We start from the raw sequence: 18,359 nt of genomic DNA, 5'->3' as shown, positions 1-18,359 counted from the left end.
CCCGCGACCTAGTGCGCCCTCGCTCGCTCCCGCACACCCCCCCCCCCCCTTCGTACTCTCATTCAAGGGCCCTTAAAAAGTAATGAATATTCCCTTAAGTTGACTTATCTCTGGAGTGGCGATAGGTGGAATTGGGAAAGTCTGTCTCTAATCATGCCCAATGACATTGTCAGCAAAGCCCACACTATTAAACTTAAACAGCATACTTGCAACGTGCCTTACTGGTTTCTCCAATCTAATGGGGTCTTCTCTACTAAATTTGTACGACAGTTTCTTGAACTTGTAGATGTGCCTAAATACACCTTCCAATGGATTTGGTCTCTCAATACGCTTAACAAAATAAAGACATTTCTCTGGCTTTGCTCATATAGTAGACTGCCTACGAACAGGTACCTTCATCATATGGGATTAAGTATTGATCCCACTTGTCCTCTCTGCCATAATACTCCTGAAACAATTAAACATATTTTCTTGGATTGCTACGTGGTCAAAAAATTCTGGCTCGATCTAGGATTAAATATGCACTACATCATGAGCACACTTACCCATTGGCTCCAAAATATCCATGATCTGGATGCTCCCCTCAGTGACACAAACCTGTATTGGAAGACTTCTACCCATTCGCTCTATGGCATAACTGGTTGCACCGAACCAGCAGGTCTTTCATCCAAGTTCAACCACTCAAGATTACATTTCCCCTTCTCAAATTTGTATGCGAGCCAAAGAATTTAAATTCATGACTGACTCGTCTCCGACAATCCCCGCTAAGAAAAACATCTCTATCTGTTGGTTTCCCCCAGCTGCAAATACTTTTAAATTAAATATTGATGGTGCATTCCTCCAAGGTAGTCACACAGGTAGCATCAGTGGGGTTCTTAGAGATTTCGTTGGCAACTGGGTTGTTGGCTTTTGTAAAAAAATCTATGCTTATAGCCATGTGATGACAGAACTGGAAGCTCTCTATACTGGACTAGAGCTTGTCCTTGACAATCATATTACTTCTCTTGAAGTGGAAATTGACTCCATTGAGGTAATTGATCTTTTTCACTATGCCCATCCTAACTACCAGCCTATTGTGGAATCTTACAGGTCGCTATTGAGGAGGTTGGGGAATCCAGTGGTACGCCATAACTTCCGGCAAGAAAATTGGCTAGCAGACTTTTTGGCGAAGGAATGAAGCTAATTAGAAGTTAATAATGTTACTCGTATCCTAGAAGCAACTCCAGCAGGTGCCAAACCTATTTTGCAAGCTGACAAAAATGGAGCTGCAACTACTAGAAGTATTTCACTATCTACATGTACCAAGCTTGCAATGCTTGGAAACTTAAATATTATTCCTAGTGTTGTAACTAGTAGCGATGCTATTACTACTATAACTGCTGGAGACGCTAACTCTATTTCTGCTACTGCTACTGTAATGTCCTGATGTGTATATATATATATATATATATATATACATAAAAGTATCCCTTTTACCAAAAAAAAAAATAGTAATCTAACAAGTAACAATAATGCACCAATGTAGTTTCTTCCATGAGACCACTTTCAAGTTTCAAGTGCCAGCAATAACAAGCAACATCAATGAGCAACAATCAGTGTAGCTTCTTTCATGAGACCACTTTCAAGTTTCAAGTGCCAACAATAACAAATAACAATAATGAGCAACAATGTAGTTTCTTGACTTTCTTCCATGAGACCACTTTCAAGTCTCAAGTGCCAATAAAAACACTAACAAAACTTAGTACTTTACACATTTCTTCATTGTCTTGACTCTTGGACCTTTTAAGATAAAATCAAATTTTAGAATACTACTTTAATTTTAAGATTAAAAAAATGATATGATTAAATAAATGATGTATTGAACTCACCACAAGCCAATCATAGATCAACAATGAAAGAGTTTCTTTCACTATTTGTCATCTCTATAAATAAGAAAATCAAATGTCATACAACACAACAAGTATTTTATTTTTTTCAAAAACAAATAAAAACTAAAAAATCTTACCAAGTTCAATTTTTTCAAGAAACTCCAAACTTTCTTCAACACAAATAGGCTTAGTTTCTTGTCTAAGCCAATCTTGGACACAAATAAGGCATTGCACACATTTGAGAGTCAATGAACTTCTAAAGGGATCAAGAATACGACCACCGGTGCTAAATGCACATTCTGATGCCACACTCGACATAGGAATAGCCAATGCATCTCAAGCCAACTGTGAAAGTATAGGAAATCTAGGAGAATAATGAACTTTCCACCAAATCAAAATATCAAAATACTCATATTCAGGCTCTTGGTCTTAAAGAAGATATCTATCCAACTCAGATTTAACACCTAAACTTCCAGAATCTTCCTTTTGTTTCTTTAGTTCTCAAAGAATTTGTTTTCATAATTTGAGAAAGACCACAAGTAGATGAATCAGATAAGTCAGATGAAGATGATTGATTTTTAGAACATTTTGCATACTTACTTACATAGATCGCAAACAATTTCTTCAAGTAAACATCTACTTTATTATTAACTGTCTTTTCCTTTTCTTCCTCAAGTAATTCTTCAAGAGCAAAACTAACATACACAAATTTATTGCGAGGATCCAAAACAGAAGCAATAAAAAGCATTTTGTTCATCTTTTCAGGAGTACCCCAATATTTCTTGAATTTTTCTTTCATCCCCGAAGCCATTTTTACTCAAATCAACATCATCACTTGTCATACATACTTTCAAATATGCATCAAGTTCACATAATATCCTCAAAATGAACATTACAAGTAACATACCGTGAACCTGAAACTTTCAATGTAAGCTCATAAAAGTTTTCAAGAAACTTTGTGACATTCTCACATTAGCCCAATCCTCATTTTGAATTGAACCTGCAATACTTCCATCTTCACAAACATCAATAGCAAGAAAAGAATTAAAATTACCATCATAAAGATCAAACCTCTCAAAAGTCTTCTCAAATTTTTTTGCCGTATCCAACATCAAATAGGTGGAATTCCACCTAGTAGGCACATCTAAAGACAACATTTTATCACATTCTATGTTTTGCATTTCAACACATTTCAAGAAGTTTCTTGTCCTTGTAGAAGATGATCTAACATATTTCACCATTTGTCTCACCCGTTTGATAGAAGGATCAATTTCTTTGAAATCATCTTGCACAATTAGATTAAGTATGTGAGCCATACATCTCACATGGATATGCTTACCATCCATCATATTAGTTCCCCACATATCTAATTTTTTGGACAACTCTAAAACTGCCACATCATTTGAAGAAGCATTATCAACCGTAACAGTGAAGACATTGTCCAAGTTCCAATCAAATAAACAATTACTAATATACTCAGTCAAATGCTCACCTTTATGACTAGTGATAGGACAAAAATTCAATATTCTTTTATGAAGCACCCAATCCCTATCAATAAAGTGAGCAGTCAAACACATATAATTGATCTTTGCACCGAGGTTCATGTGTCTATTGTGAGACAAATTCTTGGTTGTATTTATCTATAATTCTTTTTCAAATTCATTCTCAATTCACCATAAACTTCATAAGAATCCCTTGTTATGGTTCTATGAGAAGGAATCCGAAACAATGGTTGGAGTTTACTCATAAACTTCTTAAAGCCTTCTTTTTCAACAAAACTAAAAGGTAGTTCATCCAAAATTATCATCTCAACTAAAGTTCTCCTAGCTACCTCTTGCTTAAATTTCCAATTCTCTATCGAAAAATTGTTACTTTGAATATTTAACAATTTTTGAATGTCAGGTGCAACAGACGGGGGTTTATACACTTTACATCGGTTAGTCAAATATTGTCTCAGTCCACTTGTTCCATTTCTAGTTGTATTAGAAACATAGTTTTGTTTACAATGTAAACACTTTGCTTTAACTAATACACCATTTACAAAAAAAATCAAAGTGTTGCCAAACAGTAGACCTAGGATCCATTTCTTTTTCTTTTTTTTTGTTTCCTCTGTGCCAATTGACGCGTCATTCCTATTAGTAGGTGTATTATCCGTAGAACCAGCCATACTTATTCGACTTTGATCAGCCACACCCACATTTAATTGATTTTGTTCAGCCATCTATATAATTAAAAAATTATTTCACAATGAATTCACACACTAACTAGTAAGTAGTAACTAGTAACATAATAAAAAATAAGAAAGAAAGATAATGAAAGAATAAATGTTCTTTTTGAAACTTGGTAACTTAAAATGAAAGAAGAAATATTGACAACAAAAATATAATCAATCTATTGAATACAACACCTGATGGTGGTCGCCGATCGGTTGCAGAAAGTGGAAAGTGGTCGGCTGTTGTCTGAAAATTGGAAAGTGGTCAGTTGCTGCCTGTTGTGTGCTCTTGGACGCTGGTCTACTACGGACTGGCGGGCGACGACGACTGTCGTGCTGCTTGCTACTGTTGGTCGATGCCGATCGCCGGAAGTGGAAAGTGCCAAAGTAGGAAACTGACGTGCGTGTTGTTGTTGTTCGTGCTGCTGAGTGTTGCGGCTACTATAGAGTGTAAAGAAGAAAAGTTTGAAAAGACAAAAGGTCTTCAGTCTTGTGTACTCTTTGACCTAATTTTTCTTTTAAATTTAAATTATAATATTTATTATTTAATATTAATAATTAATATAATATATTTCGGTAATAATACAAAAATTACATATCGAAAATCGAATTGAAATACCGAAAAATATAAAAACATATACCGAACCAAAAACTGAAATACCGAAACCGAAATACCGAAATAATTTGGTTCGATTCGATATTTTAGTTTTTCGGTGTTTATGCCCTGCCCTATTTACTAGGAATGTGCCTCAATTGCACGACCAAGGTCACGACCTTTTTCCATGCTTAGCATGGTGGTCTTACACCTCATTCACTTCAGAGAATGGATCTATATTTTTAGCATTTATTAAAAGTTCTCATTCTTCATGAACGGAACACATTCACCTGAGCATATCATCTTATGATATCGTAGTACCTCATTCCACATTCATGTGCATTATTCAATCACTTTTCTTCTTTCAGACATAATTATGCACTGCTATCATATTCACTTGAGGGAATGAAGTGATTTCAATGGAATAGGTTTCATGACTGAAGCACATTGTTTGCTTTAATAGTCAATATATCATCAATATAGCGCATTGAGACTTAATCAAATGTCTTTACAATATAAATGTGTCTTAGGCCATAAATTGATGGGATATGAATTCAAAATCTTATGATGCATCAAAACTTTTAACCCCATGTCTTATCCTTTTGACGCGATAGGACTTGAATCTATCGTCTTACCCTCAACCAATGACATAATATGTCACCCTCAACCAATAAGGTAATATGTCAAAGTGCAATAGGATTCAGCCTCGAGCATCTAAAAATATTTCCACTTGACAAGTCTTCTGACAATCCGAATCAGAAGACTTGCCAAGTGGAAAATCAGTTACATTACTTACAAGTAACAATAATAATATTAAATCAAGAACAAAAGGCAAAAGATTCGTACTACTTTATTTGTGGTGGCTATTCTAATCTTTTATAATATATAACTTAATAAAACACAAACTCACTAAGAATTACAAGCATACCTATTGACATACACTCACCCACTTATTAAACCGAACAACATCAGTTACCAGTTGTGCACCAAACTTCATAAATTTTCTACTAATCTGAATCGGACATATTAAATCAAACTCAATTGGTTAGAAATTCGTGTTGATAATGTGTTATCAAATTATATAAAACAACAAGAAGAATAAAGTAGGGAGAAGAAATAAAACTTCTTATTCCTCTTGAATGATATTTAGGGATACACAGATCTGATTTACAATGAAGAAAACATACTTATTTATAGGAGAAAGTTGACTTGATCTCCACGTAGGATTTCTAACTTTTCTCCTATAAATAAATATGTTTTCTTCATTGTAAATCAGATCTGTGTATCCCTAAATATCATTCAAGAGGAATAAGAAGTTTTATTTCTTCTCCCTAGGATTTCTAACTTTTCTCTAACAAACTCCACATAATAGACATTCACTATAATACAAATATGATATAACATTTTTCACTTTTTTCACTCCACATTATTCATAAAAAATTTAAAACAAAACTTTAATCTATTTTATAGCAAGCACAACTCCAATTTCCGAATATATTTGTCACTTTAAAAATAAAAACTATTTTTTTATATTTTCACAAAAATATAGCCAAACGCCTACTAAATATTCAACTGATTTTACCATACTTAAATTTAATCTAATCCGCCCATTGACTTCAATATTGATAACTTGTGAAATATCAAACACAAATAATTATTTTACGAAATGTAGTAACAAAAAGATCATTTCGTCGTCTAACAAACCAGCAAGGCGATTCCTTTAATCCGGACCACTAACCACAAAAAATAATTATGTATCAAATCATATCATGGATACTGCCTCCTAATGTAGTAGGATATGAATTAGGTCCAAATTAAACTGATTTTAAGAAGAAATTATATGCTAAAAAGAATTTGAGAGGTGATTGGATATCACACAACTTTAATTGGTTAAGGACATGATAAGAAGGTATATAAATTGAGGATTAGAATATAAGAGTAGCAGTAGATTAGTCAAGTGTTATCGTACTTCTAGTAGTATGATTTATGTATTCCCTAGTTTTTTCCTCTTCCTTTATCTTTCTTTATTTTTGTTCTCTTTCATGTGTAATAATACTTGTTGTTACACTTGTTATAAATAACTTTTCTATCCTATAAAGACAGATATAAAGTTTGCATACATCTTACCCGCTCCAAACTTCACTTAGGAAGGTTGAAAATGGGTCAATATAAAATGGGTAATAATTCAACCCGTCCATATTTGATATGAGTAAAATAGATTGGATAACAAATGGGTTGGGTAAAATACTAGTTTACCCATATTTTCATGAGTAAATAGTACTCTACTTAAAAATTCAACAAGGAGAAAATATTTTTGTCTTTTTTTTGGATGAAAAATGTTGAAAATGCTTCATTTAGTTTTATTGAATCATAAAAGTAAAAAAAAAATTCCTATAACTTTTCAATATAAAATAAATTTATGCAATAACAAGGGAAAAAAAAAATTAATTTCAAAATAAATGAATATTTGCATTTTAGGACTAAAACATGCTTAATGCATTTTAAGCAATGTCAATACTAATACATGATTTGCTTATTTTACACTATTATTTATCATCCAATATAAAATTAAACAAATAAAAAAATATAATTTTATTAACAAAAGAAATGTATATTTAAAATATATACTTTTGGAGGGCCAAAGACTTCACCTTTTCAATTATAGAGAAAAATAATTAGATCTATAGAAGAACATAAAAAGGAAGAGAAGTTACAATATTTTTAGTGATATCATGAATTTTGAGTGAATAAAAGTTAGAAACTTAACTCATTTGGCAAATCCATATTGTACCCATATGTTACCTATATTTTTATGGGTTGATTATATGGGTATCAACCCATTAAAATATGGGCGGGTTACCAAAATATGGGCTCATTTTGCCGGCACTAGATTTGGACCTAATTTTTTACCGAATAAAATAGTAGCCGAACTCAGCGTCTGTCAATATAATTATCCAATTCTGATCATTGAATCAAATACCCATGAAACAAAGAAAGAAACACACAAAGAAGTCATTTCTGAGAACTGTTACCAATATGTGTCTGTTAAATCACTCGTTAATTATTCAAGTCCAGATTAAAACACAGCAGAAACACCACCAATTTTCTAAATTTGCAATATTCATTGTGAAGAATTCATTCATATTCCATGACGTCAAGCAGAAAGAGGAGCTTCAGTTATGAAGGAGGCTTATATTTTCATAGACTGAATGACTGCTCAGAAAAGTTCAACTTGAAATCCAATAAATTAAAGGCCCAAATTCCTTTTGAGTTCTGTAATAAAGAAAAACTAAACATAGTTATACTAGAGTTGCATGTTAATACTGAATACTGAATGGATAGCAAGAATCAACTACATTGTGTCAAAACTACTGTCCAAATCTGTAGAAAAGGGATCATGAATCAATCTGAAATCACCAAAACATGTCCGCCTTGTCAAGAATATACTCAAATCAACTACTACTATATTTATTCATCATCTGATACATGCTATGACCTATGAACTATAAAATGCACCTTGACTATGATACACAAAGTCCTATTGAATTTCTTTCATTCTCATCCGAAAGAACAGATTTTGGGCAGTTATCCAAGGACAGAGCATTAAGCTCTTATATAACTGTAATAAACTTCATATTCTTACTACACCAGATAAGAAATAATGGCCAAAAATAACAAGGTGGCTGACCAAGTACCGACAGTAAACATAACGATCCATCCACATACAGCTTTTGCACAATGTCCGGCGGCAAAACATTCTGCACAGAAATCCAAGAACAAATGGGATGTTGTGCAATAGTTATCGGTTCATCCAAACCCTGTAACTTTGGCTCAGATGTGTTAACAAAAATTCACTACACTAGTACAAATAGTAGACTTTGGATACAGTAAATCATATGGATTGCAGTAGGAACCTTTAATATTTAAATCTTGGATCCACCTTTGTCAACAGAATGGCAAAACAAACCACTATCCAAAACCCAGTTCTAACATACACACAAGCATGCAAAAACTTATGAATCAATATTGTCATATGCAAATACTTTTTGTTCTCATCCGGGTAGTGGGGTTTCGGGTAGGCAAGAATGTCACATGGGTGTGTTTTGAGGATTATGCAACAAAAGCAAGATTTAGGTTGGCAAATCATTAAACAAAAGTAGAATAAGAAAAAGGTTAGCATTCAAGCTGCCAAAACTGCAATACACTGAGAGTGTAAAAAGCTTTTAAGTGATTAGCCTCAGGGTTGTGATAAAGCAATATGAGAACTTGAGAAATACTGAACAGTATATGAATGTGCTTGGAATACTAGATTGGCCAGTTGCAACTAGAGATTATAAATGAACATATGCTTTTGGTCCAACATTAAGTGTCCACATCGATGTTATCTTTTTTATGCTATGGCTAGTTGTTTTTCTATTTTTTTCTGGACAGTAGGGTTTGAAGGAAGTTGGTTTGTGAATTTCTTTTTTCCTGGTTTAAGACAAAATTTGACATGGAAAGTGTATATTTGGTGTGTATCTGTTGTTTGGTAACCAAATAGGTCAAGAAAAAAGTTCACATTTTATAAATACTCCTATCAACTAACAAGAATAAACAACTAAAGAATTTTGATAACTCATGAAATCAACACAAATGACCATCTTATGAAGTGCAGTGAGAAAAAGTTCATTTGAATAAACGAAACAGTCGTGAAACTCCATTAGTTTCCTCCACTAGCAATAAAAAATTCTACTGTACCAAATCATCTATTATCTATATTGCCTACTCAAAAAGTAACAGTATCAATTAGATTGAAGGTAACAAAAAAAATATGTCACGTCATAAATGATGGTAAGCAGCCTAAGAAAATTTTGAATCAAGAAACATTTACGTTACATCAGATCTTCAGGGTGTAATCTGCTCGTATGAACTGTTTCAGTAGAGCATTTTCTTCATTGATAATCTTCTTCTCCTCTCGGTTTTGAGGTTTGACCATCCTCTTTCTCTTTCAGCATCCATCCAAAAACACTGCGTTGCTGCTTTACAGAAAGGGGCTCTGGCACCTTCACAGGTTCTGGAATAGGAGAAAAGATGGGTTCAAAATTTTGAGGAGCGGGTGGAGTGGGAGTAGTAATCTCAGCTGGAGTAATGGGTTGTCTAGTGATAGCTTTTTTTTCCTTCTTAGCAGGTCTTGTAAAGAGGTAAGCTGCAAAAGTAGAAATAATTGTCAATTTATCAGGAAGTCAAGGAATCTGAGCCATTAGAACATGTACAGAATGACAATTTTACGTAAAATGCTAGCAGGAATTGGAAGGCAAGTTAATGCCACCTTCCATGACATACTTGATATGGAGCATTTTAGATAGACGGCTCCACACTTTTTTAAACAGGAGGATGGCTCCATACTTAAAGATTAAAACTAAAATGTTACACTTCAGTGAGGGGGAAAAAAGCATTTGAAGGGTGTACTACAAAGGTTGAGTCAATAAAAATGTTTTTCCCTCATAAAATAGTAAGTAAGCAAAGTATCTACGTCATAAACTGAAATAAGGTCAGGTGGAGAAGTGAATCCACCTATAGGTTCAGACCGCTGCATGGTAACTCATTCCCCAAGAACAAGAAGAACTAAGAAGTCGACGTGTCAATTTATCCATTGCATTTATTCTTATCAATAGGTCATGCCGTTGCCTCGTCTTCCACGATTAAACGTTGCATGTACGCTCAAATTCACAGAATTAGCCAAGACCTAATTTGCATCAATAATAATAGGAGCAGAACTCTAATTCTGATAATTGAATCAAGTATCAATGAAACAACATTAACTCAAAGAAATTGAAGAGGATATGTCTAGAAAATCACAAGTCCAACACAAGGTTTTCGAGGGAGAAAATCCGGCATAGTAGGATTAAAGTTAAACAGAAACACAACTCATCTCAAAGAACTCATTTACATAGACACAAGGTTAAACAGAAACACTGTCAATCCTCTAAATCTGCAACACTCACCTCGAAGAACTCATTTACGTAGACAAGCACAAAGGGGAACTTAAGTGAAGTGAATTTCCTTTTTTATCTTCTAGACGAAACGACTGGATCCCAAAAAACCAAATGGCCCGAATTCTTTCTATAATAAAGTAAGGATCTAAACATAAGTTACAAGTAGCATGTTTCTGAATGGATACGAAGAAGCAATTATTCCATTCAGGCTACTATGTCAAAATCCATATTTGCAAACACAGGATCATGAATCAACGGAAATAAGCAACATTTGGAGCTTGTTAGCTTTCACTCCCATAAGTCATAAAACATTGTGTCTCCTCAAGGAAAGAAAAAATTAAACACAACCACATTAATTTATCATCCAATACATGATATGCACAACAAAATGCAACCCAGAGCTCAAATCAAATTCTTTCATTTTCATATAAGCAAGCAGATTAAGCACATATCACCAGCTCTTAGAAAACTGTGCCAAAATTATTACTCCCACTAAACCAAACCCAACAAGAAACAATGTCCAGAAATAAAACATACTCCACCCACACACATACAACTTTTGCACAGTAGATAGCAATATCAAGTGGAAACACATTTTTCTGCCAATAAAAGTTAAAACCCTATACAGAAATGCATGAAACTTGTAATACGAAAGGCAAAATAGAGCAGTGAGGTTTAGGATTTTACCACCGAGGCCGAGATTGAAGATGAGAACAGCACGCCAAATAAATTTGGCACCACGCCAGCTATTCAGTAACTGTGCCTGCGAATGAGGAGGACGAGGATCCATCTTTCTCTCTGATTTCCTTCCAATTGCTGTCTTTTCTAACAAGTCCCTTATTTTTAGAGGAAAAAAAATGACAAAGATGGGTTACTAAAAGTATATTTAAGAAAATGAATTTTTATATTTAAAGGCAGATTCAAAATGGGAGAAAATTTTAACTATAGGAGTAGGTCTAAAATGGTTTCTTAATTATACACTTAACGGATTTAATTTTTTAACAATTCAAAAATTTATTAGCTTTAGTCTCTTAACTATACACTTACCGGTTTTAGTCTCTTAACTATAAACTTACCAATTTTAGTCCTTTAAATATTCAAAAACTTATCAGGTTTGGTCTTTGTCCATTTTTTAATACAAATAGCTTAGATTTATATTAACCGAAATCTTCGTGAAATTAAATCTTTAATTAATTTTTCAAGTTGTTTCTCTATCCCCGTCCTTTTTTCTTCAAACTACTCTTATGAAAAGAACAATAACGTCAACGATTCAAAATAAAATTAACAAGGAAAGAAGATATAAGTCCTAATTTTATTCAATGGAGAATAAAATTAAGCATATAATTGTTATTAATGACTTGAATCCGCACTTGAATATGATAATAAGTGCGCATTTTATTTAATTTACTCAAATTTCTTTACGTAAAATAAAATGAATAGAATAATAAAATTAATCTATTTTAAAAAAATTGCAAATTTACCATTTTATAAATTTCAATTTCTAAAAAATTAAACAAATTCCATTCAGTGAAGTTGTTGGAGTACAAACTTTGGATTTAATGGGTAATAATTTTATTTTTTTTATAATAAAGTTTAGTATATTCAAGTCATTAGTAGCAATAATATGATTCATTTTATCCTCTGTTGAATAAAATTATGACTTATATTTTCTTTTCTCGTGAATTTTATTTTAAATCGTTGAGATGAAGGTTCTTCGCATAAGGTTAATTTGAAGAAAAAGTAGCGGAGAGAGAGAAACAACAGAAAAAGTTGCTAAAGGATTTAATTTCTTGAGACGTGGATTCCGTCAATATAAACCTCAGCTATTTGTATTAAGAAAATGGACAAAGACTAAACCTGATAAGTTTTTGAATACTTAAAGGACTAAAATCAGTAAGTTTATAGTTAAGGGACTAAAACCGATAAGTGTATAGTTAAGGGACCAAAGCTGATAAATTTTTGAATAATTAAAGGACTAAATCCGTTAGGTGTATAGTTAAGGGACCATTTTAGACCTACTACTATAGTTAAGGGACAATTTATGTCATTTTCTCTTCAAAATAGTGTTAACTATGCACTTAATCGTCTTGATTCTTCAACATTGCCAAAAATAAAATAATTTTGATCTTCCATAAAATATTTATCCAACTATCTCCATTAAATTTGACAAGAATTATGAAAAAATAATGTAATTAGAAAGAACTTACCTCAAGAGATACACACTTCAAAAAAAGGTAGAATAGACTTTTAATGTAGGAATATAGTGTCTCAAAATATAGAAATTGACAAACTCCATCTATTAAAACCAAAGGAGTTTATAGGCTAGGTAAGATACATGAATCTCGATTTTATTAAAATATCACAATAAAAATGAATACATTTATTATTTTTATTTCACTCTCCAACTGCAACTTTGCTTAATTTTCGTAGTAAATAAATCTTTGGTTCTCTAATGTTTATTGAGGCTAGTGACATGGCAGTTAGTTAGGATGTTATAACTAACTTATAATTAGTTAGTGTTAGCTAGTCATGATAATAAGTAGAGCAGTAATTAGTGGTTAGAAACTACTATATAAATAGACTTGTAGATCATTAGTGTAGATACAATTTCAGTGCAATACAAAGCTTTCCTATTCTTCTTCTCTAAACTGATTTCTCTAAAAGCTTCTGCACTGTTCCAGCTCTAAATCCATGGAGTAATCCATGGTAGCTGAAGTTTACATGGTATCAGAGCTTATGATCGCATGTATACATTTCCGCAATCGTCTCTCTCTTCCATCACTATTCGAGTAAACGATCCTCTATTTATTTTTTCTGGATCTAAGCATCAATCTTCATCAATGGTTGATACTCCAGTGCCTCCTATTGATCACAATGATTCGATATTTCTCCAATCTACAAATACCCCCAGAATTACCCTGATTGCTCTGCAATTGAACGGCACTGAGAATTACACCTTATGGAGCAGATACATGAAGATAGCTTTACTGGGAAAGAATAAACTCGATTTTGTTGATGGTAGTTGTGCGAAATCCTCATATACTGGAGTATTGTTGAAACGATGGGAAAGGTGTAATGCCATTGTATTATCCTGGATCATGAACGTAGTCTCGAAGGAGTTGCTAACTGGCATTGCGTAAGCCTCAGATTCACAAAAGGTTTGGGAGAATTTGAAGGATAAGTTTGACAAGGAGAACAGTGTTTGGACTTTTCATCTGCATAAGGAGATCGCTTTTCTCACTCAAGGTACCACTATTGTATCAACTTATTTCTCCACGCTGAGTGATATGTAGGATGAATTTGATGCCTTAATTCCTCCTCCTACCTGCAATTATGAGACCTCAAGGATATTTACTGAGCACATTCAGAAACACAGCATTTTTCAATTCCTCACAGGATTGAATGATTCCTATTCTCGAGCCAAGAGTCAGGTGTTGATGATGCAACCTTTGTCATCCTTGAATCAGATTTATGTTCTTATTATACAAGAGGAAAGTTAGAGATCTCTTATCTCTGTCATGCCAGATTTGGAGATCACTGACACCACTACCTTAATGACAAATCTATATCGTGATTATTGCCAAAAGTCGGGCCATACTAGAGCAGTTTGTAGGAGATTGCTTGGTCAATTCAACGATAGGAATCAGTACAATAGAAACTCTCAGCAGGACAAAGGAGAATTTCAACCTGATAGATCTTTCCATGATAATAGATCTAAGCTGAAACATAACTCCTATCCAAAGACTGCTGTAAATTATGTAGCTGAGGATTCTCCACCACAAACTACCACTCATGAGGCTGTTCAACCTATTTTCTCCCCTGAACAGTACTACCAGATTCATCAGATGATTCTCAAAGGGTCGGATGTCACAGCTAATGTGGCCACAGCCACCCTAGCAGGTCCTTCTAACTCTACTAAATCAAGCTCAGGTATAATTCTATCACTATTATCTAAATTGGAGAAAACTCGGTGGGTGATAGATACAGGTGCAACTAATCATATGGTGTCCAACCTAGATATCCTAAATGAGCCACAACAATTATCTAATGTTGGTCAAGTACATTTGCCTAATGGTGAAAAGTCTGACATCACACACAAAGGTTCAGTGCATATATTGCCAACACAACAAATTCATGATATACTTTATATACCTAACTTCCATTTTAACCTGCTATCTGTTTCCAAGCTCACTAAGGAGTTGAATTGTATGGTGGCTTTCTATCCTGAATTATGTATATTTCAGGACCTTTGCAGTGGCAAGGTGTTGGGGACTGGTAGAGAATCGGGTGGATTTTATTTGTTTTGTGATGTTGCTAAGTCACTATACTCCTTCACTTCACTCTTTCCTAAAGCTCAAACTGTTGTCAAAAACACTTCTACACTCAGCATTTGGCATAGAAAACTTGGACACATGCCTTTTGCTTGTCTTACAAAAGATGGACAAATTTCTACATAGTAGCGTAGATAAGTCTTGTGGTTTATGTCTTGTATGTCCTTTAGCCAGGCAAACCAAGTTACCCTTTCCTCTTAGTATTACTCATTCTAAAGTTGTGTTTGATTTGATACATGTTGATGTATGAGGGCCATATAGAATGCCAACTACTGATGGAAAAAGATTCTTTCTAATAGTTGTGGATGATTTCTCCAGACTTACTTGGTTGTTTTTGATGAATTCTAAGGATGAAACTTTTTTGATGCTCAAAACTTTCTTTTCAATGATTCACACTCAGTACAACTCTAAAATCAAAGTTTTTAGAACTGATAATGGCTCAGAGTTTCTTAACTCCTCTATGCATAATTTTCTTATTGCACAAGGGACTATTCATCAAACTACATGTGTCTATACTCCACAACAGAATGGAGTGGTGGAGAGAAGCTTGAAGTAGCTAAGACCCTCAGGCTTGAGGCTGCCATACCTCTATGTTTTTGGGGTGACTGTGTGTTTACAGCAGTGCATATTATCAACAGGCTTCCTTCATCTGTGCTAAGGAATAAATCCTTTTTTGAGTTGTTTTATCACACTTCCCCACCTCTTAATCATCTCAGTATTTTTGGATGTTTATCATATGCAGTAAATGTTCAGATGAGGGATAAGTTTGCTGCCAGAGCACTTCCTGCTGTGTTTATGGGTTATTCAGCCATTAAGAAGGGTTATAAACTGTATGATTTGCATCCTAAAAGGTTCTTCTTTAGCAGGGATGTTGTTTTTCATGAATATGTTTATCCCTTTAAACACATGATTCTTAGTAATGATCCTATATTTCATGTCATGGACTTTGCTGATGATGTTCCAGTAGACCCTATAGTCCATGTACCTGTTGTTCCCCCTCATACTGCACCAGTACATGCAGACCATCCAGTAGTTGTTGTTCCTGAGGCTCCACTAAGAAGATCACACAGACCTAAGTCTACACCCAAGTGGTTTAATGAATATGTGGTTAAATCTTGTATCTATCCTATGTCTGACTACCTGAGTGATGATCTAATCTCTCCTGAGTATGCCACCTGCCTAGCTGCTCACACCTCTGAAATTGAACCTAAGACCTATCATGAGGCTGTTCAAGATGACAGATGGGTTCTTGCCATGAAACAAGAGATTGTTCCTCTTGAAGAAAATGGTACATCGGACATTGTTGATCTTCCTCTAGGAAAGAATGTTGTGGGTTGCAAATGGGTGTTTAAAATCAAGTATAAAGCTGATGGTCAGATTGAAAGGTTCATGGCAAGGCTAGTTGCCAAGGGATTTAGCCAAAAGGAGGGTCTTGATTACAAAGAAATCTTCTCCCTAGTTGCTAAGATGGTGACTGTCAGGTCTGTCCTAGCTGTTGCTACCTCTAAACACTGGAATATCTATCAAATGGATGTGTACAATGCCTTCCTTCAAGGTGATTTGGTTGAGGAGGTTTATATGCAGATTCCTTCAGGATTTCTTAAAGTTCCTCATTACAAGGTTTGCAAGCTAAAGAAGTCTCTGTATGGATTGAAACAGGCTTCCAGGCAATGGAACTTGAAGCTCACTGCAGCTTTGAAGGATTTGGGGTTTGTTCAGAGTAATTTTGACTACTCTTTGTTCACACTCACTGTTGGTTCTGATGTGATTGTTGTCTTGGTCTATGTGGATGATCTTATGCTTACTGGTTCAAACCTTACACTCATTCAATCTACCAAATCCAACCTTCAGAAGAAGTTTAAGATGAAGGATCTTGGTGACTTGAGATTTTTTCTTAGCCTTGAATTCTCCAGGAATGTGTGTGGTATTTTATTGAATCAGAGAAAATATGCCTTTGAATTAATTGCAGATTTAGGGCAAGGGGGAGCTAAACCTGCTTCAACTCCACTGGACTTTAATCAAAGACTTACTTCCTATGAGTTTGATGTAGCCACATGAAGCACAGCAAATGATAAGTTACTGATTGATCCAGAGAGGTACCAAAGACTAGTTGGAAGGCTGCTATATCTCACTATGACCAAACCTAACATTGCTTACACAGTGCAGGTTCTGAGTCAATTCATGCACAAACCAAAAGAATCTCACATGCTTGTTGCTATCAGGATGATTAGCTATATTAAGAATGCTCCAGGCCTTGGCTTGTTTATGTCTTCAACTACATCTCATCAATTATTTTCCTATTGTGACTCAGACTGGGTTGCCTGTCCCCAATCCAGAAAATCAGGGGCTATATGATCAAGTTTGGATCTTCCTTAATTTCATGGAAGTCAAAGAAGCAAGAGACAATCTCCATGAGCTCAACTGAAGCTGAATTTAGGAGCATGACATCTACAGTGGCAGAACTCTCTTGGTTAACAGGCATGTTCAAGGAACTAGGAGTTTCAATTGTACAACCTATTGATTAGCATTGTGATAGCAAGGCTGCTATACAAATAACAGCAAATCCAATATTTCACGAATGAACTAAGCACATTGACATTGATTGTCATTTTGTGAGGGAAAAACTACAACAAGGACTGATCAAGACTCATCACATAGGAACAAGAGAGCAACCAACTGATTTGTTTACCAAAGGGCTGGGAAAGGCTCAACATGGTCATTTACTTGTCAAGCTTGGTCTAAAGAATGTATTCTTGGCATCCAGCTTGAGGGGGAGTATTGAGGCTAGTGGCATGGCAGTTATTTAGGATGTTATAACTAACCTATAATTAGTTAGTGCTAGCTAGTCATGATAGTAAGTAGAGCAATAATTAGTTGGTTAGAAACTACTGTATAAATAGACATGTAGATCATTATATTGTTATAGATACAATTTCAGTGTAATACAAAGCTTTCCTCTTCTTTTCTAAACAGATTTCTCTAAAAGCTTCTGCACTGTTCCTGCTCTAAATCCATGGTAGCTGAAGTTTACAATGTTGTCCCTAGGTTTTGTTCGTAGGATTTTCCCTTGTTTTTAGCAGTGATAATATTTTTCATTTTTGTTATTTCTAATTTATTTTTAATGTCTAGTGTATTTTTCTTGAGGTGTAATTTTTGCTACTTTTTAGTGTCTAGTGTAGTTTTTATGTTGTATATTTTAGGATTTGATGAAATTTTTTATGTTTATAATTTTTCTTAAAAATCGTACTTCTCATCAAATCTAACAGAAAGAGTTTGATTAATATTTTGTCGAGATTGAAAGTTTTAGCTTTTGACAAACTTAAAGAACCAAAATTGTTAAGTGCACACTCAAAAATGTTTTTTTGAACCTACGCTCAT

At 34.2% G+C, this 18,359-nt stretch overlaps 1 protein-coding gene across 4 annotated transcripts; it reads right to left on the bottom strand.

The window, feature by feature from the left end:
- Window positions 1-8,036: 8,036 nt before the first annotated feature.
- LOC102595427 (uncharacterized) lies at window positions 8,037-11,512 on the bottom strand. Of its 4 annotated transcripts, none has more exons than XR_367240.2 (3): window positions 11,338-11,512; window positions 9,546-9,860; window positions 8,037-8,433 (listed from the first exon to the last, which is right to left on the bottom strand). XR_367240.2 is itself a non-coding variant. In XM_006346502.2 (2 exons), the coding sequence occupies exons 1-2, from the start codon at window positions 11,438-11,440 to the stop codon at window positions 9,607-9,609; spliced, it is 357 nt and encodes a 118-aa protein (XP_006346564.1). In that variant the 5' UTR covers window positions 11,441-11,512; the 3' UTR covers window positions 9,441-9,606. The 4 variants fall into 4 exon arrangements, 2 of the variants coding, with proteins under 2 accessions (XP_006346564.1, XP_015163831.1); XR_001473345.1 differs by having other exon boundaries at window positions 9,551-9,860; XM_006346502.2 differs by lacking the exon at window positions 8,037-8,433 and having other exon boundaries at window positions 9,441-9,860.
- Between the last annotated feature and the right edge of the window lie 6,847 nt (window positions 11,513-18,359).

This window comes from Solanum tuberosum, unplaced genomic scaffold, assembly GCF_000226075.1.
Source record: "Solanum tuberosum cultivar DM 1-3 516 R44 unplaced genomic scaffold, SolTub_3.0 scf00079, whole genome shotgun sequence".
NCBI classification, from domain to species: domain Eukaryota; kingdom Viridiplantae; phylum Streptophyta; class Magnoliopsida; order Solanales; family Solanaceae; genus Solanum; species Solanum tuberosum.
The sequence above is the reverse complement of the archived record's forward strand: the minus strand, read 5'-3'. Positions and strand labels throughout refer to the sequence as shown.

Bases quoted from the DNA above. Each gene is read 5' to 3' on its own strand.
- LOC102595427 (XM_006346502.2), bottom strand. From the start codon at position 11,440: ATGGATCCTCGTCCTCCTCATTCGCAGGCACAGTTACTGAATAGCTGG. The intron at 9,861-11,337 runs GTAAAATCCTAA...CTACTTTTGCAG, and splicing joins CTTCAATCTCGGCCTCGGTG to CTTACCTCTTTACAAGACCT.